Consider the following 22269-nt stretch of genomic DNA (forward strand, 5'->3'; position numbering starts at 1 on the left):
CAGATGAGAAATTATCTGGACACCAGCAAACCTCTGAATTCCTCTCTACATAACATTCTCAGGAAAGCAGGGGTTAAATATTAAACATTGGTTTTTAAGCTATTTTATATAAAATCCCCATTTAAAGAAGCACTTTGTGTCTCCCTGAAACATGTTGATTGTAGTTACTTTTTATCTTCCACTTCATCACTCTCTCCATTAACATGGAAGAATCTAGACATTGGACAGAAGATCATCCCCCCCCCCCCCACCACCACCACCACCACTACAACAACCATTGCACCAACTGCCTACTTTAGGCCAAACTCTAGGTCAGGTCCTTTACATATGTATCTCTCATTTAATCTTCAAAGAGAAGATAGGAATGACAGCCTGGCTAACAGATGATCAAAATGAGGCTAAAGCCCTCATTCCTGGTCACAGGGACTCACAGCTACAGCATTGTCATCGAATGACACACAAGGCATTCCTGACAGAAGCAGGAAGCAACTTCCCATGCCAGCAAGGTGTACACTGGTGCAATCTTTCTGGAAAGCAAACTGGCAAAATATACAAAACTGAGAGCCTTTAAAATGTCCATGTCTTCTCACCCAATGAGTATACACCTCACCTAAATAAATAATCCAAACCGCGGACCAAACCTTATGCACTGAGATTACTACGATATTTTTATATGGTGAAAACCAAGGAAGCAAATTTCCAATAATAGGTAAGTAATTAAATACATATATATCTGTAAAACAAAACACTTTATAGTCTTTAAATTTAGTAAGACAGTTTTTTAAGTTCTTGGGAAAATGCACATATATCAAGTAAAATAAGCAGGAACAATTGTATATGACTCTTGACTTCAACAGGTTAAAAAAAGTATCTGTGTTTACACATACTGGTAAAAAGACTGAAAATACTAACATTTTAGATTATTCTGGATGTTGAAATTATGGGTGAGACTGTCTTCTATAAAATCATCTATACATTCCAAATTTTCTGAAAGTATGTGTTTTATTGTAAACAATTAATGCTTAACATTTTTCAAGCAAATGTTCACTGGTCTCACTCAAACCAGTGCCTCTGTGGAAGAATCCTGTGCTCCAGGTGCTGACTCATGAACTACAAAGAGATTTCATCTGCAGGAGCAGATTGTCTGAAACACTGTGCAGCTTTGGGTTGGGATAAAACTTGTCATAGTCCTGGTTAATTATTGATGAATCTGGAAATTGCCTCATTTATTAAAGACTTATGTGCTTTCAAAGGCAGCAGCAACATACTCTGAAGCCTGTAATCTGGTGTGAGCAAGCAGTTTCTAGACTGTAATAGGATTACTTGTGGTGTTCTCATTCAAAGGATAAAATCCAATAAAATAAATTGTAGAAGGTATTTGCTTAAATAAAACACTTGCATATTGTCTTCCACTTCCTCCACCAGCACTAATTTACCAATCAGTCAGATCCCCAAGGAGGCCTGCACAGTAATAATGCTGATGCATAAACAACCGGGAGGGAGAGGGGAGGAAAATTATTTTGCTGGCAATAGCACAGAGCAGCCATGACAGATTAGCTGAAAGTGACAGAAAAAGGAAACTTAGAGCCTCTGCTCTCCCCTATAATGGGGAGGGGGGGGAAGGGGGGAGGGAAGGGGGGAGCCAGCTCTTCACTGCCCTGATCCACCGTCTGTCCCACTGGGGCACTCACTTCTCTCCTAGCCAGGACTGCTGAAGACCCAGCATTTGTGCAATACAAGCGGTTGTAAACAAATGAAAAAAGAAAAGGGGGAAAGGGAAATAAAGAGTATCCTCTTTAAAATGAACCAGGAAAACTCAAGAACAGCTGAGTTAATACAAAAAACATAAAAAATAAAAATAAAAAAGATGAAAAGTTTTTTTCCTAAATATTACAGCATTGAAAGCCAATATAAATGGATTTTTTAAAAGATGTACTGAACCACATAAAAACTGACTGCATTTCTTTAATTCATGGATTTACATAAGAAAAACATTTATTACTTGAAAGACAACCTCTGACTATAGAATAAACCCCAAGTCTCCTGGGCAACTACAAAAAATTCCATCCCAGTCTCCCACATGCACACACATGCATGGATATGGTGTACAAATGTATACAGACACACAAATGACCAACATATGGACACACACCACACAGACACACACACACTTTGCCTGATAATGTCAGACCAACAGAAAATATAAAATAATCCACTGGAAGAAACAAATATGAGAGAGAGACTAACTATTTTAAAGTGCTTCTTCCAGGTGGCTCAGTCGGTTCAGTGTCCGACTTCAGCTCAGGTCATGATCTCACAGCTTGTGGGTTCAAGCCCTGCATCAGGCTCTGTGCTGATAGCTAGCTCAGAGCCTGGAGCCTGCTTCGGAATCTGTGTCTCCCTCTCTCTCTGACCCTCCCCTGCTCACTCGGTCTCTCTCTCTCTCAGAAATAAATAAAACATTAAAAAAATTTTTAATAAAAAAATAAATAAAAATAAATAAATAAAAAATAAATAAAAAGTGCTTCTTCCTCTACTCAGTAAGACAATATAAAATATAATATTTTTCAGGGCACCTCAGGGCTCAGTGGGTTGGGCGTTAGACTCTTGATTTCGGCTCAGGTCATAATCTCACGGTTCATGAGATCCAGCCCCCGCACTGGGCTCTGTGCTGCCCGTGCAGAGCCTGCTAGGGCACGGCCATGTGATAACTTTTTATGCCACTCTGAGAGGCACAGAAGTCTGTCCCTGTCACCACAGAGCAAGGGCTCTGCAGAAGAACAGCAGCCAGTTCAGAGCACCTGAAGCTGAGTCTGGAGGCCCTGACAGTCACAAGCAGAAGCAGCTGGCCTGAGTCTCCGTGACCTGAGCTGAGCATCCCTCGATGCTCCGCTGTGCTGCTGGTGACCGCCAAACCAAGGCTTGCCAAGCCACCAGCGTGACGCCCTGTCACTGGTGACAGACAGTTCCCCAGTGGCCCCAGCCCCGCCCTCTGCAGGCAGCACATCAGCATGTCAGCCTGGGCCCACATTTTTCCTCAGGAAGTTGTGGTCTAAGCCAATGCTGTGCTCTGATTTAAAGGACAAGTTCTTCAAAAGAACTGCTTCCCCCTCTTTGGGAGGAGACGGAATGAGGGACGGTGGCGAGGTGGGCCAGCACCACTTCACACCAGTCAGTGAGCCCCCGGGGCTCCTCCTCTATCTTTGATGGCTGGGGAACTCGAAGATGCCATCCTTGGGCTGAATGTGGGCTTCCTCTTGCACTTCCTGCTTTGACAGCTATGTCGGACTTCACCTGAACTCTCCAGATGCCACCAGGATGGATGGGTCAGTCCCTGCAGAAGGTGCTTTCGCCCCATACACTCTGCATGGATCTCTTCCTTCGCCCGACTCTGGGGGTGGAAAGAGCTATGATGACAGAACACAGTCCAAAGGGTCTTCCCAATTCCGAGACAGAAGATGAGCAATGATGGCATTGCAAATACCCAGTTCAAGCGGCCGGTTCGCTTTCCTCATTCAACTCAAATGTGTTTTCCTTAATATAGCTGCCCCTGTGCCACCATTATCCACGTTTCACAGACGCCACTCCTCAGAGCACAGCTGATGCAAAGAAACACACCTTAATATTCATTCAGACTTAATTACGAAAGATAAAAAAAGCGCACACACACACACACACACACACACACACACACACACACTTTTGGCCCCACACAGCCAAAGGAGGGTTTCTTAATTACCTACAGCATTAGTCATAGTTGCCCTGCAGTTTTCAAGGACCCCGTTTTTCCACAAAGGATACATTTCACCCTCTTTTATCCACTTTATGGACAAGTCATCCACCACCTGGAACTTGTACATCTACCCATCATCTGTATGGTGACATATGACAGCAGTAAATCCAGCGTCTCAAGCCACAGTGTCAGCAGCCTAAGGCAGACAGCGCTATGGATTCTTCACTGGAGACAGGCAGCTAGAATGAGCACCGCACTGAAGAGAAGCATTTATGAATTCCCTCCTGATGGTATCAGCTTACTTTCTCTTAAAAGTTCATCCACTTTTAATTATTTACAAGTAATAAAACATGTAATAACACAGTCAAAATTATTGGTGTAACTTCCTTTCAAAACGCATGTGTTAAGGTAATGATTCCTTGTATCCCTTTTAACTTGACTTATCTCATTTTGAATCTCTCTGGGCTGTGGGTGGGGCGTCAGGGAAGGCACCACTGGGCCGTGCCTAGGGCTGTGGGCCAGCGTGGCCCCAGGCAATGGCCTGTGGTGCCAAGAGGGAAAGAAGCCCAGGGCCAGGCAGGCAGCCCTGAATGCCACCTGGGGAGTATGGGGGCACTGTCCAGGCACCAACAGGAAGCCTCCTAAGCATTCTGAGCAAAGGAGCCATAGCTCTGGCAGCAGTGAGGAAAGAATGGAAGAACCAAGGTGAGAGGGGAAAACAAGGGACAGAATCCCAGGCCAGTGGACATGAACACAGTCAAAGGAATTGGGAAACTCAGCACAACTTTGGGGACACAGGGGAGTCAGCTCTGTCACTATGGGGCAGACTGAAGAGGGGGGTGCAGGGAGATAAAGGGGAAAAGCCAGGCTGGGGTCTGTTTCCAGGCTGACAAATTGGAATTTTACTTAGAAAGGCATGCAGAACGCATGGACTTCTCTGTACTAGAGAGTGCTGCGAGGTTTACCCTGGTGGAAATACGTAAGGCCATGTCACATAGGGCAGATGCTCACAAACCAGGAGCCAACCGTAACAAATTCTGGCTGAAGTGCTGTTTATTCCCAAAGCCTAATGTACACCAATTTTACATAAAATGTCTTAGTTTAAGCAAAACTGAATGAATATAAGCAATACCACATTTAGAGCATTACAACGGAGTTGCCTTTTACTCAGAGTTTAGGCTGTAAATGGCAGGGACGGAGCGAACTTGACATACAATTAAATTATACTTAAACACTCCATTTAATCACCCATAAGTACAAGGAGGTGCTCCCACGGTGGGGCGTAGGGGGTGGTGACAGGGACGGATACCACAGGGTTTCACTAAGGGGACAATGCTATAACTGCCTTTACCTTTTCCACTGTCGGTGTCTTTTCTGAGCAGGTAGGATGTAATCCATTAAAGGCACACATGCCTATGATGCAATACTCATAAGCTTTGACCAAAACAAATAAGCAAACATGTGAGAAAAACTAGTTCTCCGTTAAACATGGCACTTCTGGGGCACCTGGATGGCTCAGCCAGTTAAGCGTTTGGCTCGAGTCATGATCTCACGGTTCATGGGTTCAAGCCTCGTGTCGGGCTCCGTGCTGACAGCTCGAAGCCTGGAGCCTCCTTCAGATTCGGTGTCTCCCTCTCCGTCCCTCCCCTGCTCACGCTCTCTCTCAAAAATAAACATTAAAAAAAAATTTAAACACGGTACTTGTCAAATGGTATATAATTTAAAACATTACTGATGGATAAAAGTCAATCTCCACCATTTTCCAGAATCATATTTAAGGAAGAGAAGTTCATATTCAAGTTCTAGTTGGTATACGGATTATTAGAAGAGCCACCTCTGAACACTATTCCCTAGGAGGCTGATGAAAGTACTTCATTTCCTCATCTATATATGAACTTGAGGGGTACCACAGCTTATTTACCTCTGAGGATATTCCAATAAAGGAATCACAAGTGGCACAAACACTTTGAACCTCTTAGAGATGATGCCACATAAATGTAAGGTGTTATTACCATTATCTCTTTCTACTGTGTAGCCTGGGAAAGCTGTCAGATCTTTGAACTCATGAATTATGAACACAAACTACTTCTTAGGTTTATCAGCTTCAAAAGTTCAGGGTATGCAGTTATTACCAGTGCGCAGGCCAAGAATAGGACAATTTTAAAACATGACACAAAACAGGGGCGCCTTGGTGGTTCAGTCGGTTAAGCGTCTGACTTAGGCTCAGGTCATGATCTCATGGTTCGTGGGTTCGAGCCCCGCATTGGGTTCTGTGCTGGCAGCTAAGACAGAGCCTGCAGCCTGTTTCAGACTCTGTGTCTCCGTCTCTCTCTGCCCCTTCCCTGCTCATGCTCTGTCTCTCTCTGTCTCAAAAAAAATAAAAAATAAAAAATAACTATAAAAAAAAATTTAAACATGACACAAAACAAAAATAAACTAAATGTTTAACGTTACACAAACACACATACACGCATGCACACATTCATACAGCAGAACAGAGACAGCCACAACCCACATTAAGAGCTGACCTCCTTGCATTAATAAGTGGAGTGGACATCCCCTCCCCTGGAATCCAGGCCACTTAATGGCTGGTTTGGCATGTAGAAGAGAAGCGTTAATGATGCTGTGCTGGCTTCCAAGCCTAGGTCTTAAGAGAGTAACAGTGTCCTCTTCCTATCTCTTAGGACACTCTCTTTAGGGGCTCTGAACCGTAGCATAAGAAGTGCAACTACCCCAAGATCTCCACGCTAGAGACAATACATACAGGTGCTCTTGTTTTCTTTCTGTTGTTGTTGTTTACTTGTTTGAGAGAGAGAAGGCAGGTGCCTGCAAGTGGGGGAGGGGCAGAGAGAGAGTCTCAACAAGGCTCCGCACTGACTGACACTGTGGAGCCCAACACAAAGGTCAAAATCTTGAACACATGAGATCATGACCTGAGCAGAAATCAAGAGCCAGACACTTAACCACTTGAGCCACCCAGGCACCCGTTTTTTTTTTTCTTTTTTCCATATACTGTTTAGTAACATGCCATGGAATAAGGACAGAGAAATGCTGGCTTCGATGAGTATTAAAATGACCTTTATATCAAAACAATGGCTGAAGGGCATGGGACAGAAGTTTAGGAAAGAGAGGACTCATACCTTTTTAGACTGGGATTGAAAATTTGCCTAGAGCAATTTACAAAACCAGAGGGCACACAAATCCCTCAGAGTCACAGATGCTCAATGCTCCTGGGAGCATGAGCACAGTCTCTGGAGGGAGTTGGGGGACCATTGCTCATTACACCCTGCCTCTGCTGCTGTGCCCAGTAGCAGCTGAGCCCAAGCTTCCAGCCACCCCCACCAAGCACCACATCTGTGAATGCTGCCATCTAGGACCCTCCAGACCAAGTCATCTTCCAGATGAATGCCACAAAACCCCAAATGGAGCAGAAGTATCACTCCACTGAGCCCCACTGAGTCCAAATTCTTAACCCTCAAAGTCATGAGACATAATTAAATAGTTGTTGACTTATGCCATTAAGTTGTAAGTAGTTCGTTATGCGATAATATCTAAAAATACATTAATTTTCAAAAACATTTTTACTAGTCAAGTTATGGTTAGGTGCTATTTGATACCACTGAATAAGATAAAAAAATTCTTACATGGGAACTGCTATCAGGGCTACACAATGCAGTACTAGGAAGTTCTTGTATACATGAAGGTGATGTTTTTAAATATTACAAAGAACTGCACTCTGTAGCTCTGAAGGCACTTTTGAGGAAATTACCTCCTGTTGTAATCACTTCTCAGCAGTTATGCCACAAATACTCTAAGCACAGTGCTAGGTTCTCAGCTTGCAAAATGCACAGCACCTCAGGGACACAGGGGATGACCTGAAATGGCCTCCAGAGTGGCTATGTGAGCCCAACCCGACACCTCAAACAGTCCAAAGGATGGCTGTCAAGTTCTGTGTGAAGACTGGCAGCTTGGGAGACATCACAATTCTGGACTTCAATTATATTACAAAATTGTAATGATCAAGACAGTATGGTACTGGGACAAAAACTGACACATGGATCAATGGAACAGAACAGAAAACCCAGAAATAAACCGACAGTTATATAGTCAATTAATCTTCAACAAAGCAGGAAAGACTATCTAATGGGAAAAAGTCTCTTCAACAAATGGTGTTGGGAAAATTGGACAGCAACATGCAAATGAATGAAACTAGACCACTTTCTTACATTATACACAAAATAAACTCACAATGGATTAAAGACCTAAATTTGACACCTGAAACTTACGGCTTTTATGAAATCCTAGAAGAAAACACAGGCAATAACTTCTCTGACATAAGCTGTAGCAACTTCATTCTAGACATGGCTCCTGAGTCAAGGAAAAGGGCAAAAATAGACTGCTGGGACTACAGCAAAATAACAAGGTTCTGCACAGCAAAGCAAACAACCAACAAAACTCAAAGTCAACCAACAGAATGGGAGAATGACATATTTGCATATTTGCAAATGACATATCTAGTAAAGGGTTAGTTTCCAAAACATATAAAGAACTTACACAACTCAACATCTAAAAAACAAAGAATTCAATTAAAAACGGGCAGAAAGGATAAACAGACATTTCTCCAAAGACATCCAGATAGCCAAGAGACACAGGAAAAGATGCTCAATATCACTCAACATCAGGGAAATGCAAATTAGAACCACAATGAGCTATTACCTCACACCTGTCAAAATGGCTAAAATCAACAACACAAGAAACAACAGGTATTGGCAAGGATGTGGAGAAATAGGAACCCTCTAATACTGTTGGTGGGAGTGCAAACTGGTGCAGGCACTTTAGAAAACAAGACAGAGTTCCTAAAAAAGTTAAAAATAGAAATGTGATCCAGCAATCTCACTATTTATGCAAAGAATATAAGAACACTAATTCAAAGGAATACATGCACCCCTATGTTTATAGCAGTATTATTTACAATAACCAATATGGAAGTAGCCCAAGTGTCCATGGATTGATGAATGAATAAAGAAGATATGGTCTCTACATACCATTAAATATTATCCAACCATAAAAAAGAATGAAATCTTGCCATTTGCAACCACATGGATGGAGCTAGAGAGGATAATGGTAAGTGAAACAAGGTTTGTCAGAGAAAGACAAATACAATAGGATTTCATTCATATGTGGAATTTAAAAAACAAAACAAGCAAAGAAAAGAAAATAAGAGACAGAGGCACAAATCAAGAAACAGACAATTATAAAGAACAAATTGATGGTTACCAGGGAGGGGGAGGGGGTGTGTGACTGAAATATACGATATGGATTAAGGAATGCACTTGTGATGAGCACCAGGTGAGGTATGGAAATGTTGAATCACTATATTGTACACCTGAAACTAATATAACACTGTAAGTCAAATAAATGGAATTAAAATAAAAACTTAAAAAGGCTTGGTCACCTGTCCACTTTCCCCCACTTCCAGTAATACAGAAAACATATAAAAACATAAGGACATAAGGAGCCATGTTGACAAAAAATAACAATGCCATGTTCAAGATAATAAAACCGATCCATGGGCAAGGAAAGCCTCTGACCCATGTTCAAGATGATGAGGCCTCAGATGAGAAGCACATATTTGCCACCATCCGCCAGGACACCTTGGCATTCTGGTATGGGGGTAGGAATGGGTCAATGAAAATACTAGGAAATAGAATACAAAGGTGTGTAAAAGAAATCCACTACTGGCTTTGAAAGGATGCCTATGGGCACTATTTACTCTTTCTCATGGAAATGCGACATCCTAAAATGCAAGGACATCAGTTTGCCATAATGTAGTAATTCACAGTACACGTCTCATAGTCCGAGGGGTCTGCCTAAGAAGACCAAGCCATCATGCATTAGATGTGCAACCTTCTGCAACTTTCTTACCTCTTTAGCCGAAGTGACTGTACCTGTAAATTTAGGATTGCATCAACCCCCCCTCCCCACTCTACTGGATTAACATATACACACAAAGCACTAAACCTAGCTCTTGGGGCCTTATACACAAAATGCCTCATGAGTGTTAACCATTACTGTTGACAATAATGGTATTACTACCCTATTTCCTGATACCACTTGTTTCCTGATTCTTCTCCTACCCCTCTGAAACTCCTCAATGAACTGGGGCTGAGAAAACATGATGGATATCACAGTTAAAGGTACTTTCTCAACCACTCCCCAACCAGATAGGCAGGTAAATAGTGTCTCCAATACAGCACGTCTTGTGTAAGAGCTTTCGATCATCAGTACTGACCTAAAAAGCTTAATAGCATCAAAAGCAAAGACTAAGCTGAAAATACCACTCCCCTACATCTATAAAGGAAGCAGCTTCTTTCTTCATAGGTGGAAAAACAGCCCAGGATGAAAAGCTCTTCAGCCTCAGCCTAAAGATCTGAAACACACCATCCACCTACCAAAACAGACTAAGAGCTATCTCAAACTCTCCAAGTGAAGAGAAGTTAAATGTTCTTACCAAAAAGAAAAAAGAAAAGATAAATATGTGAGAGAGGGAAGCATTAAGCATTAACTCAATGTATTAATTCAATGGAATCTCTTCACAGTGTATATTATATTAAATCATCACATTGTACACTTTTAAATGTTATCATGTTTTTTGTCAATTAAACCTCAAAAAAGCTGGAAGGGAAAAAAAAAACTACACCAGAGTTAGCTTCTCTACAGTTTTGTTATAAAACTGGAAAGTTATTCTGGAAAGTTTTTGAAAGTACTATTCATCACTTTCATTAGCAAAGCACAAAAACACAGGAAGTTGTGAAGGGTTGAGGGATGTATAAATTTCAATCTTCTGTGCTGCTACATCTCTTTTTGTGTCCTGCATGAAACAAAAGTTCTGAATTTTAAGTGCTCTCATGTGAAACAATGTTTACAAACAAATACTGGAAGGGATCAAAGCCAAAATATGAGTGTTGCACAATAAGATAAAAGTTTTATTATTTTAATCACTACCTAGCAACTTCCCTAAACACATATGGATAGAGGGAGGACGCATTACTTTAATAAGATGTTTAAGGTCCTCAAACAGAGAAAAATAACTTTCAACACTGTGATGTGGAAAAGAGGAATGAGAAGAGGTGGTCCCCTTGAACACAAAGACAGAGCATTGTTGGTAACTTGGTAAGTCTGACACAGTAATGCTGCCATGCCCAGAACCTGAGCAAGTCTTCAAGGCACCACTCCCTGTTTAGTATGATAAATAGGTCAACTCTTGGGTGAAGTCTTCAGGTGATTGTCACTGGGTGCCTTTAGCTGAACTAAAGCATTAAAAGTTACATCTGTCAACCCTTACAAGTACCTACCTAAGCAAAAGATGTTCTGTGTTCATTTACTGCTGATTTAGTTCCTCAAAATCCCCTTCTTAAGATCCAGAGAAGAGTAAAGAAATAGTAACGGGTGCATGAATTACAGAGAACTATATAATAAAGGATTAGAGAGGTCACAAAAATGTCAACGTTCTCACTTTATTTTATAACTCAGATCATCTCTTTGAGCTCCAGGGTATTCTCAGAACTACTGCTAGTTAATAAATGCTAAAGTTCTTCAAAACATGTCTGCATTTATAATATAAATATTACTTATAGTCTCATAGTTTTATTCTTTCCAGGTTTCAAAAGATATTTTTAAATGGAAAATGTATAACCAATGTCTTTTAAAAAACAGCAAGAATTATACATAATTTCTTTGGGTTCCACAGTACAGCAGCTACAATTTGAGAAAGCAACAAGGCTTAGCAGTAAAAATGGATAAGTAAAAAGTCAACCAGGCTAAGATAGTTGGACAAACATATTTCTTCTTGATCTGTAAGAGAATCAGCTTTAACTACTAGATGATCTGAACATTTGTTTTTCTCTATTTCCAACTGATTCATTAGTAGATACTAAATCTGGAATTTCTATAGTACTTCTACAAGAAAAAAAAGTGGCCCCTTAACAAATCATGCTGAAAAATGACATCTGGCATCACAAATAAAATAAAAATCAAGTTCACTTTATGAATCAGCCATTAAAATTGTGCCTAATCTATGTTTAAAACTTGAAGAAAAAGAAAAAGATCTAATATTGGGTAAGAGTCTGTTATATGAAAAAGCAGTATCTACATTAAGTCACTTAATGTTCATTACTGCCACTAAAAGATAGCATTCCCAAATTACAAATGGGAAAACTGAGGCTCACAGAGCTTGGGGGACTTGCCAAGATTCAAAGCTACTGTAAGCCAAAACCAAAAACCGGAAACGCTATTCCACTATGGACATCTTGGAAAAGTTTAAATCAGTGTCAAGGATTTCATTTCTTAAATTGCAGAAGAATGTTTCCATGATTTTTTAAGGGAGAACGGTTTTACCACAAGTTCCTACATCCAGCACAGTTCTAATGAAGAGGAGAAACAATTTAGAAGAGCTGATTCATGTGAGCCTTAATCACTGGAAACCATTCCTGGCAAAAATGAAAGACCAGTTCAGCTAACACCTACTCCATTTTACCCCTACAGCATGTTTTTTACATTCTCTCTTCAAACCCTAACAACAACCTCATGAAGCAGGTGGCACTAACACCACGGACCCTGGGCTTACACAGGTTACCTTTCTTGCTCTCAGACACACAGACAATGTAATCTGCTCTTCTGAATCCTAGTCCAGAGTGTGTCACTCTGATGTGATGCCTCCTAGGACAAAAAAACATCCATAACCAAACTTTCTACCTTCAGTCAATTGTGTTTTTGTAAACGTCTGTGTTTTAAAAAGGGGGGGAGGGGGTCACAGAAAACAAAAGATAAAATTGACCACGCCATAGAAAGTTCAGGATCTTATTAGCTCTCCAAGTTTCCTTGAAAAAATATATATCCCTGATAGTATGTGCCTTCAAAATTTTAAATATACTCATTTCAGAGTTCTCAGACAAATGCTGAAATACCACCATCTGCCAGATGTACTTGTTTAAACAGCTCTCAATCCAAATGATGCACTTTCACTAATAGATCCTCTTGATTTGCCTGAAAGGTTTTTTTTCCAGATCTCTAACAAAGTGGTAAAAGTACCAAATCCTGCATTCAACTTTAATGGATTCAATGATTAGTCATATCCTCTGCAGTGGTACATCAGGAACCAATATCCTGTACACTTCACCTCCTTCTTCTGCAGGTGGTGCTGGCTGTAATAAGAGAAATTTCAGTTTAGAGTATAACCCTGCTGGGCAGGAACCCAGCTAACTATTATTCACATATGACTTTGCACACTGGGTTTTGGAATTATAAATTATGCATCTTAAATGCCTTTGTGATAGAAGAAATTTCTTCCCTGAAAAATAATTTTTTAATTCTGGATGTAACATTGGACTTAGAAAAACAGAACACAGACATAAAAAAATTTTCCAATATTTTCTTAAAAGAAATAGAAAAACCCAGTCTCCTATCATCCACTTACACAAAAAAATGGCACCATCTTCCTTGTCTTTTTAATCTGTTAACACAACATATTTTTAGTATTTAGTGATATTAGGTTTTGGAGATATGCAGCAAATTATTTTCTGAAGTGTTAGAGAAGGAAACATTGGTTTTTATTGTAAAATATCTTAAACAGGCCTTTTCAAAAATACAAACCCTATAATAGAGATTAGTTTTCTATTCTAAAGGGATGTGAAACAAATAACAAAACCATACACCAGAAAAAAAAATAAATCTAAGTTCCAAAATATTGTCATACAGAATCTGAATTTTAAAAAACATCAAAAGTGGGAAAAATAATACTGACCTGGCTGTCATGCCTAAACCACTTACATTTATACTACTATAAAAATAACAACTTCATGAATACATATGTTTGCATATGTATACCCACATCCTACATTCAGCATGAGGCAAGATCATACACTTAGTTATACTTCACAAAAGGAATAGTGTTATTAAGTCACTTCTGAGCATATAATTTATCCTAAAAGACACTCATCTTGAGATGGTAAGGAATTCTGAAGGACACTCCAGGCAAAATACATCCTAACTTCCAACAGCATGTGTTTGACCTAGGGTCAAGCCCCATCATTTCAAAATATTTTCACAGAGAGGGTGGGTGGAGGAAGAGATTCCACACCCTGTCTGCTCCTCTAAAAAGCCATTGCACATCACTCAAGCTTCATGGTTCTTTGAGTGCCATAAGGAACAATACAGACTAGATAAGACTGTCTCTAGCTTAGGGGGCTGGGAGCAGGAGCCCAGCCCAGAAGTTCTCAACATGGAAAGATGAAGATGGGAAAATGGAACCTCACGAAGCTTGTGAGATTCACTAAAGTTCAAAATGACTGAAGACCAAAACCAAAACTGAAAAAGCTTTTCACTTTGGACACCTTTGGAACCTCATAATCAGCTTTCACTCAGCAAAAGCAGCTGGTGAGCAAGCAGGAAGGACTCTCTGGCTGACAGAGAACAGGTGAATAGTCAGGGGTACCTTTCAGGGGTGTCCTTAAGGAGAGAGAGAGAGAGGGTAACAGGAAGAGCCCAGGGGACTTGGAGGCTCAGCCAGCAAGAGCATACCAGACTGGGCAGGCCCAAGAAAACAGGCTTTACACACTGTATGGAAAACTCCTCAAAATAGCCAGTTTTCACTCGAGGTGTCTGAGCACCTCTACACAGAAATCCATGTTTTATGAGACTCTCAGAACTATAAAATACCTAAAAACTGAGCTGTGTTCATAGTGACTTATGTAGTCTATTTTTTAACATCTTTACATAGAATCACAAACCATAAAATTCACCCCCATTTGAACCATACAACTCAAAGATTTTTAGTATATTCAGAGTCATACGATCATCACTAGTATCTAAATTTAGACCATTTTTGTTACCCCCAAAACAAACCCATTAGCAGTCACTCTCCATTACCCCCAAACCCCAGCCCTAGACAACCACTATTTCACCATCTCTACCTATAGATGTCCCTATCCGGGTCATTTTGTATATATGGAATCATACATGTGGGCTTTTATGACTGGCTTCCTTTCAAACAGCATAATGTTCTCAAGGTTCCTCCATGTTGCAGCGTGTGTCAATATTTCCTTCACTTTTATGGCTGAATAATATTCTAATGTATAGATAAACCATATTTAGTTCAGTTGATGGACATTGGGATCATTTCCATTTGGGGGCCGTTATGAATAATGCTGCAATGAACACTCAAGCACATGATTTTTGTGTGGACATGGGATTTTATTCCTGTTGTACACATATTTTGTAGTCTAATTTTAAGAGAACAAAATTAAATAATTGACATTTCAAATCATTTGGATACAGAGCTTCAAACTTTATTCCTAAGCCCCAATACCAGTTGATAGAGAAAAAAAAATAAGCAAAAGTAATATTTAATGGCATAAATCACCTAAAGATGGCAAGCCAAACACAAGAAGACACAGAGATATGGAAAAAAGTCATTTATACATTCTTCCAAAAAAAATTTTTTAATATATACACATATATATCAGCTTTATTTTATGTTCGCAGAACTCCGCATTTCTTTCCATAAAGCTTTTTCCATTTTCCACGTTAAGCAGAAAAGATACCAAAAACAGATAAAATTATATAAATTTACTGATTCCCCCTACCTCTACTGCCATTGACCTTGGTCCAACCTTAGGAGTGTTGTATGAGTGGCAAGGTGGAGGAAAGCACAGTGTGTGAACCTAACCAACCAGTTTACCCTAAGGAAAATGAATTCTGGAAATCACCTCCTTAGACCAGTTCTACGCATTTCTTCCCATCCTTGAAAAAATAAAGGACTCCCAACAGCTACTGCATGTTCAACATCACTAAGCTGCATCCAACTCTACAGAGAGGTAAAAACCTCCCAGGACAGACGGAGGATCTGTCTACAAGTTAGTCGTACAAGTGAGACTTTAAATATTACCTCTGTGACCAACTCATCTGGGTTCACCGTGAGCCAAGAAGCACTTCACATCAGCCAGGCTCTCTCTGTGAATCTCAGATCCTAAACATTTCTATTTACTGCTGGCACTTACCCAAGGATCCCAACTGACAGAATTAGAGGCGCCAGACCCAGATTCCCACACTGCTCTGGCCACCTGCCTTGAACCAGGCCCAACGCAAACCCTATGACTATCCCTCTGCTTGGTCTGAAAACAGACTGAACTCCTTCAAAATAGCTGACGCAAAAGAATAACCTCCGGGTACTCCAAATCACACTAAATCTTAGTTTCAATTATAATCTGTCTGTACCAATATGCCAAACACCAAATCCTAGAATGCTGGTTATATTCTTCCAAGTAAAAGTACAGGTTTTGTGTAAGATTGTGTGATGTGCTTATTCTCCACTTTTAATTTACTCCACCTGTAAGATTACTATGCAGAAGACACTGCTTATTCAAGTAAGGCTGAGGCCAGGCCATGGTCCCCAAGCATTCCACCCCCGGAGGGAGAAGGAGCTCGGTTCTGTTCCGTAGATAAGTACACTAAGCAGGTCAGTGCAGGAACTAAGTCCCCAAGAGAAGTATGAGGTGGAGAACCTTAAACAGCCTGGGAGGCAGGACCCACCTCCCAAAGATGGCTCATCTGAGCTGAGGCTCAAAAAATGAGCAGACATGTAGGGAATAAGTGTCCCACACAGAAGAAACAGAAAACACCAGAGCAAAGGCAGGAAAGTGCAAGCAAGCCCAAGTGGGTGGAGTATGGGATGGGGGAGTCTGGTGAGGGAGAGGCCAGAGGCAGAAGGGGTGCCCTAAGGGACAGGCTGTGCTGAGGTGGCGGGACCTGGCCCCTGGGGAAAGCACGTACAGGGGCCCTTACGCAGAAGAGTATGATGTGATCTGCATTTTAGAAAGATTAGTCTTTCAGCCACATTTCATTTCTTTTTCACTTTTGAGAAGGCAGAAAATGTTAATAAAACAGTAACATTTACATCATTTCACTATGTTTACACTTGCCTCTATTGTCATTCACACTCTGCAACAATATAACTATTTTCCTAAAAGTTTCAATACGCTGGTAAATGTGTAACAACAAACCGTTATATGTGTATTTGCAGGAAAACCTCACAGCAACTGTTAAGATTTTTCGTCAAAACCATGACTTGGATGGTTTCAGTAATCAAGTCCCCCCTCCCCCTTCTCGACCCCCCAACCTCCCCACCACATAGAGAAGAGCACATTTTCAAAAGTGTCTGTAAATACAAGTTTTGTTTTTTTTTTTTTATAACAAAATGATTCAGGTTTCCATGCCTCAGTGACAGAAGCTGTGGTCCCAGAGGCCCCAGAATAAAGCCAATAATGCGCGTGTGTGCGCGTGTGCGCGCGCACGCGCGCGCGCACACACACACACACACACACTTTGCTCTTCTGATTGCAGTACTGTTTAGGCAAATATTAACACTTTTACCTATTCTTTAATTTAATTACTCACTGCCTTCTTAAAAGGAAAACAACTGAACAGGAATAATAGAATACTCGGAAAGTTTCCCAGGAAGTCAAGCCGGTGAGTGCAACATTAGCGATTCAGATTCAGCACTGAAGAAGTTTCACGTTCCTCATCTGTCCAGCACTCACATCGACCCTACAAAGGAGTAACCCACTTTAGACATGAGCAAAATAAGGTTCTGTAGGGTTCGTCTGCCCAAGGTTAAATGGTAATTTAAAAAAATAGTCATAACAATAAATAAACCTACATCTCCAAACCCAATCCAAAGCTCCTACCACCTCCAAGAGAAGAGGACAATGGGGGAGGAGGGGGGACAGTGAGTTAAGAGCTTACTGCAACTCCCCTCCCTCACTTTACCCTTCTTTCTCTGTTCGTTACTTAGCACGGAACTAGCAGCATTTAGACTACAGGCAGATCTCATTCAAACAGCTGATTCAGACATCCTCCCTGAGGACCGCTAGTCCATATGACTGCCCTGCACAAATACCCTAGTCCCTCCTGTACCATCACACCGGACAAAGTCTCAGTGGTCAGGCCCTGGAACTCAGTGTTCCTCCTAATCCTGACCCGCCAGCTGGCATGAATGCTCCACAGGAGCAAAACTAGCCCTGAAAGCCTGAATCACCTGTGATCACAGTTTCCCTTCATACAATCCCCTCCCTCCCACATCTCGGAAACACAGCAGGTGCTCTCCAGATTCTCATGCCTGGACCCCACTGCAGACCTTGAGAACCAAAACATCTTAACCAGGCAGGTGATTTTGAGATCACTCCACTATCCATTTAAGAAGCACTGCCCTATGGCAAGGCTAGCTTTCCCACTCACTAAGCCCCAGACCAACCCTAGTGACTAAATAGGACCTCCCCCAACCCAATGCCATAATAACCACTCACGTCTCTAAAATCTGGAAGCAATTACTGTCTCTAACACCCTGTTGCCAATTAATGCTACCACCTACTATTATTGTTTTACGTACCCATCTTGTCTCCTAGATTATGTTCTTCTAGAGTGCAAGGATTTTGTCTCATAGTTCTCCATAGAGCATAACATTTTGTACACAGCAGCCTTTCAAATACTAACATTTTTTAAGCAAGCATGAAGACTTTCTCCTACCCAGAGTTAGGATGTACAGCAGGAAAAATGGGAAGCCTCAGGGCCAACCTTGATTCACTTAAAATTAAGGAGTGGCCAGCAAGGAAAACCTCAGAAACCAAGGGCACCACACTAAAAAGTCACTGCAGTTGGTGTTCTGTACCCTGCATCCATCAGGATTCAGGGATGAGTCAGGCTGCAGGCACGAGAAGAACGGACAGACACATATACAGCAGCCAATCCTCCAAATCCAAGCACTCAGGAAGAGTGCCTGCAACAGAATTCTCAACGTCTAGCAGAGCACCCTCTTTAGACAGGGTCAGGATAAGGATAGGAAGATGGAGACGGAAAAGCCAAAACCTCTTCACTCATCAGTGATCATAAGCAGAAAAACATTTTCTCGCTAGAGGAAAAAAAAATGCTATGGCTAAGTGTAAGCCTTCAAATATCTGCTTATTGAGGACATTTCTGGTATTAAGTCACACCACTCTACTGTCCAGAAAACTTGATTTGTTTAACCTGAAAACAGCTCAAATATAATAATGCCAAATGTAAGAGCCCCACCACACTACAGAATGCTCATTTCAGGGAAAGTTTCAGTGGCTTGGGATCTTTATTTTTCCCTTTTCCATTCTTTTTTTGGGAGGGGGGGAGGCTTAGTTGATTTTTATTCAAAGCCATAAACAGGATCTTTCCACATTTTCCCCACCAGATAGTTTGTTATGCCACATGTCACCTAGCAACTCAAACACCACTCCACAGCTACCCAGCTACACCCAACTACCCAATTCTTCATACAAAATTTATCTTATCCTATTAAACAATAAGGGGTAAAGAAGAGATAAGAGGATAAAAGTTAAAGCAAGTGTTAATATCTGTTTGCTTCATAATCGCCTATATAAAATGGGAGAAATGAGAAGAAAAACTGAAGTTTAACCTTAACAACTACCTAGCAATTTCAGAAGAAAAATCACAAATGAAACCAGAAGACACTCAGGCTCTTGCAACATCTGAGAGTCAACAGTTATGTGATACAATGATTAAACTTTGCGTACTACAAAGCCCATCTTAAAATTCACCCACTGAACTGTGAATTGCACTGAAGGAGCCTTTAAATAATTTTAGAACGCCCTGACTCATCTCTGACTCCTCCCTCTCGTTCATATCCAAGTTCAAGGCTACCACCACCCTCTCAGAATCGCCCTTCCTCCCCCTCCACCTGGTGATCTCACACTTAACCTCCAAAAACTCAGCTCATGTGCCCCTTCCCTTAGGGATGCCTTCCCAGACTCTCACAAGGGAACTGGCACCCTCTTTTCTATGTTCCCAGGTCACTATGGAACAACTACCACTAATATTTAAAAACAGGGTCCAGATATATCGCCAAGGCCCCTCAGTACATCTACCCAACATCCCAGACATTCCTCTTCTCACTGTCCCATCGTGTGCCTGGCCACACCATGGGTCTCCTTCACTGGAAGGACCATGAAGCCTCTCATCCTAGACGCTCACACTCCAATTACCACAAGGCAGTCAGTGGGCCCTCTAGACATTCAGCACCCAGAACAATGCCTTGAACACAGTAAATGCATAAGAATTTCCGTGGGAAGGAACGAATGATTGGATCAACCAGATACATTTGTATCTCCCAAACAGCCTTTTTGACCAACACCCATTGTGTGCATAACGAAACAGAACTCATTTTAAGTATGTAAAATTAGTAAAATGAAAGGAAATGTCCATCATCTCTTCCTATTCAGTAACTCAGGCCCAACACAGCATGTATTATTGTATTTCTCTTTCCATTCACAACTTATTTTGGTTTCCGAAGTACATGTACAACCTAATTATTGATTTAGAACATTTAGATCATAAACTGCCATTCATAAACAGTCTTTTAAAATGCTAAATGTAGATTTGGAGAGTTTGTTTCATTCCCCTTTCAGCATCGCAAGGTAAACAGGTGCCCAATTTCCACTAATTTTATTTGATTTTCAATAACAGTTCAACCAGCTGTAAGGAACAGTTCAGAGCGGTTAAACAATGTCACCACCGTCCATCATTGTGTCAGGTTCCTAAACGGCCCCAAGATTATCTTCGAAAGGCCAGATTCATGCTATTCTTTCCACTATATACTAAAAACTAAACAATAGCGTAAAAAAACTTTTCATCCCTAAATTTCAGAGAGAACTGAAGGATGCCGCCCTGAGCATCCTGTACACACTCAAGACTGACAAAGCCACCGTGTCCTGCCTCAACGCCCACAAAAGCTAGGCCACGCCACACTCGGGAACAAATGAGAAAATGTGTAAGTGACCTTCCTCCCTCCATCAGACGTCACTCGACAGCAAAGGAGATATCCTCAGGTGCTTGACAGAAACTTTGGAGGCGTGGGCTGTTGTCAAACACAGCAGATAAAACGATTTAACAAAGTGCCTTTTCACTTCTGACACATTGTAGAGGAATGCAGTGGAGTGGAGACAATGTTATTCCTCCACGAAGAAAAAGAGAAATCTACTCAACTTCTAAATCAGACCCTGGCTTCGCGACCCCGACACCATATGGAACTGGTTCCAGATAGGTAACCGCGGAGGTCCTCGCAACTTTTCATGCAGTGACTGATTTCAGGGCTGTGCGTGTTCAAGGAGCGCTGCACGGGAGCCTCTCCAACTCCGGGGTTCCGGGCCCCGCCAGCATCCGCGAGCCGGGGGAAGCGGGGTCCCCCCGCGGGGCCGGCGACCGTCCCCCACCAGCCGGCCCAGCCCGCGGGCGGCCGCCGGGACCGGGATGGGCGCTCCGGCTCGTTCCCCCGCCAGGACGAAGGGAGTGTGGGAGCACAAATGCAGCCGCTCTCCGCCGGGTGTGGAATATTTAAACTCCGATCCAACCAAGAAAGTTCCCTTTCCCCAGCCTTCGCCGCGGGGCCTGGGAGCGCGGAGAGGCCTGAGGCTGGATTTCAACCTCCCGCAGCGGGCGGCCCGGAGAGAGGCGTCCGGCCAGGCTGCGCCCGCGCCCCTCGAAGGGCTGGGATCGCGCTGCGCTGCCAGGGCAGGCTGGAGGGGCGCGGGCGGCCGGAGCCCCGGGGGAGAGGCCGGCGGCGCTCGGCCCGGGAGGGGCCGCGGGGTCCGGCGCGCTCACCCGGGGCTGCGCCCGCCCCGCCGGCCCGGCCCGCGCCCACAACTTTGCCGCCCGCGGCCCCGGGGCCGGGGGCGCCCGCGAGGCCCGGCCGGGCCGCCGCACTTTCCCTTTCCCCGCCTCCCATCCGTCTCCCTCCTCCCCTTTCCAGGAAGCGCCATATTGATCCCGGCGCCTTCCACCCCCCCCCTCCTCCTCCTCCTCCTCCCTCTCCTCCTCCCCCCACTTCTGCTGCCCCCACCCCTCGCGCCCCTTGCGCCCCCAGCCCCTCACCTTGGCGATGGCCTTCCGGTAGCGGGTCACCGCTTGCTGGATGAGGCTGAAAACTTTCATGTGGCCGTCTCCGCACGGCACGACCACCCGGGTCCTCCCGAAGCACACGGTCACTTTCATGCCGCCGCCGTCGCGGGCCGGCCCGCGCCCCTCGCTAACCGCGGCCGGAGCGGCCGGACTCTGGGCGCGGCGGGGCCGCCGCACGGGCGCGCGGGAGGCTAGGGGCGCGGGCAAGCGGCGGCGCCGGGGGGCCGCTCGGCTCGCATGCCCGGCCCGGCCCGGCCGCCCTCGCCTGGCCCGGGGCTCGCCTCGCCTCTCCCCGCTGCAGCGCCCGCAGCCTCCGGCCACCTGTTCGGCGTCTCGGCGCGCTCGGCGGCGGCGGCCCGGGGCTGTGTGGCGCTCGCGCTCACTCGGGGCCGCTGGGGGAGGGGACGGCGGCGAGGGGAGGGGAGGAGGAGGAGGAGGGGCAGGGCCGGGCACACAACACCGCGCACATGCGGCAGGGGGAGGCGCGGGGCGGGGCGCACGGCCGCGGCCCCACGCCCCCGCCGCCTCCCTCCGCGGGGCTC

At 43.4% G+C, this 22269-nt stretch overlaps 1 protein-coding gene across 15 annotated transcripts in view; it reads right to left on the bottom strand.

Annotated features, from left to right (window-relative positions):
- Nucleotides 1-22068, bottom strand: part of PARD3 (par-3 family cell polarity regulator) — a 673368-nt gene extending 651300 nt beyond the window's left edge. For all 15 annotated transcript variants that reach the window (XM_039255313.1, XM_039255311.1, XM_039255312.1 and 12 more), the window contains exon 1: nt 21701-22068. In XM_039255313.1, coding sequence (XP_039111244.1) covers nt 21701-21820 — 120 coding nt within the window. In that variant the 5' untranslated portion in view covers nt 21821-22068. The remainder of the gene's footprint in view (nt 1-21700) is intronic.
- Nucleotides 22069-22269: the final 201 nt, after the last annotated feature.

The sequence above is a fragment of the Hyaena hyaena genome, unplaced genomic scaffold (genome assembly GCF_003009895.1).
Source record: "Hyaena hyaena isolate Hyena2069 unplaced genomic scaffold, ASM300989v1 scaffold_519, whole genome shotgun sequence".
Taxonomy (NCBI): Eukaryota; Metazoa; Chordata; class Mammalia; order Carnivora; family Hyaenidae; genus Hyaena; species Hyaena hyaena.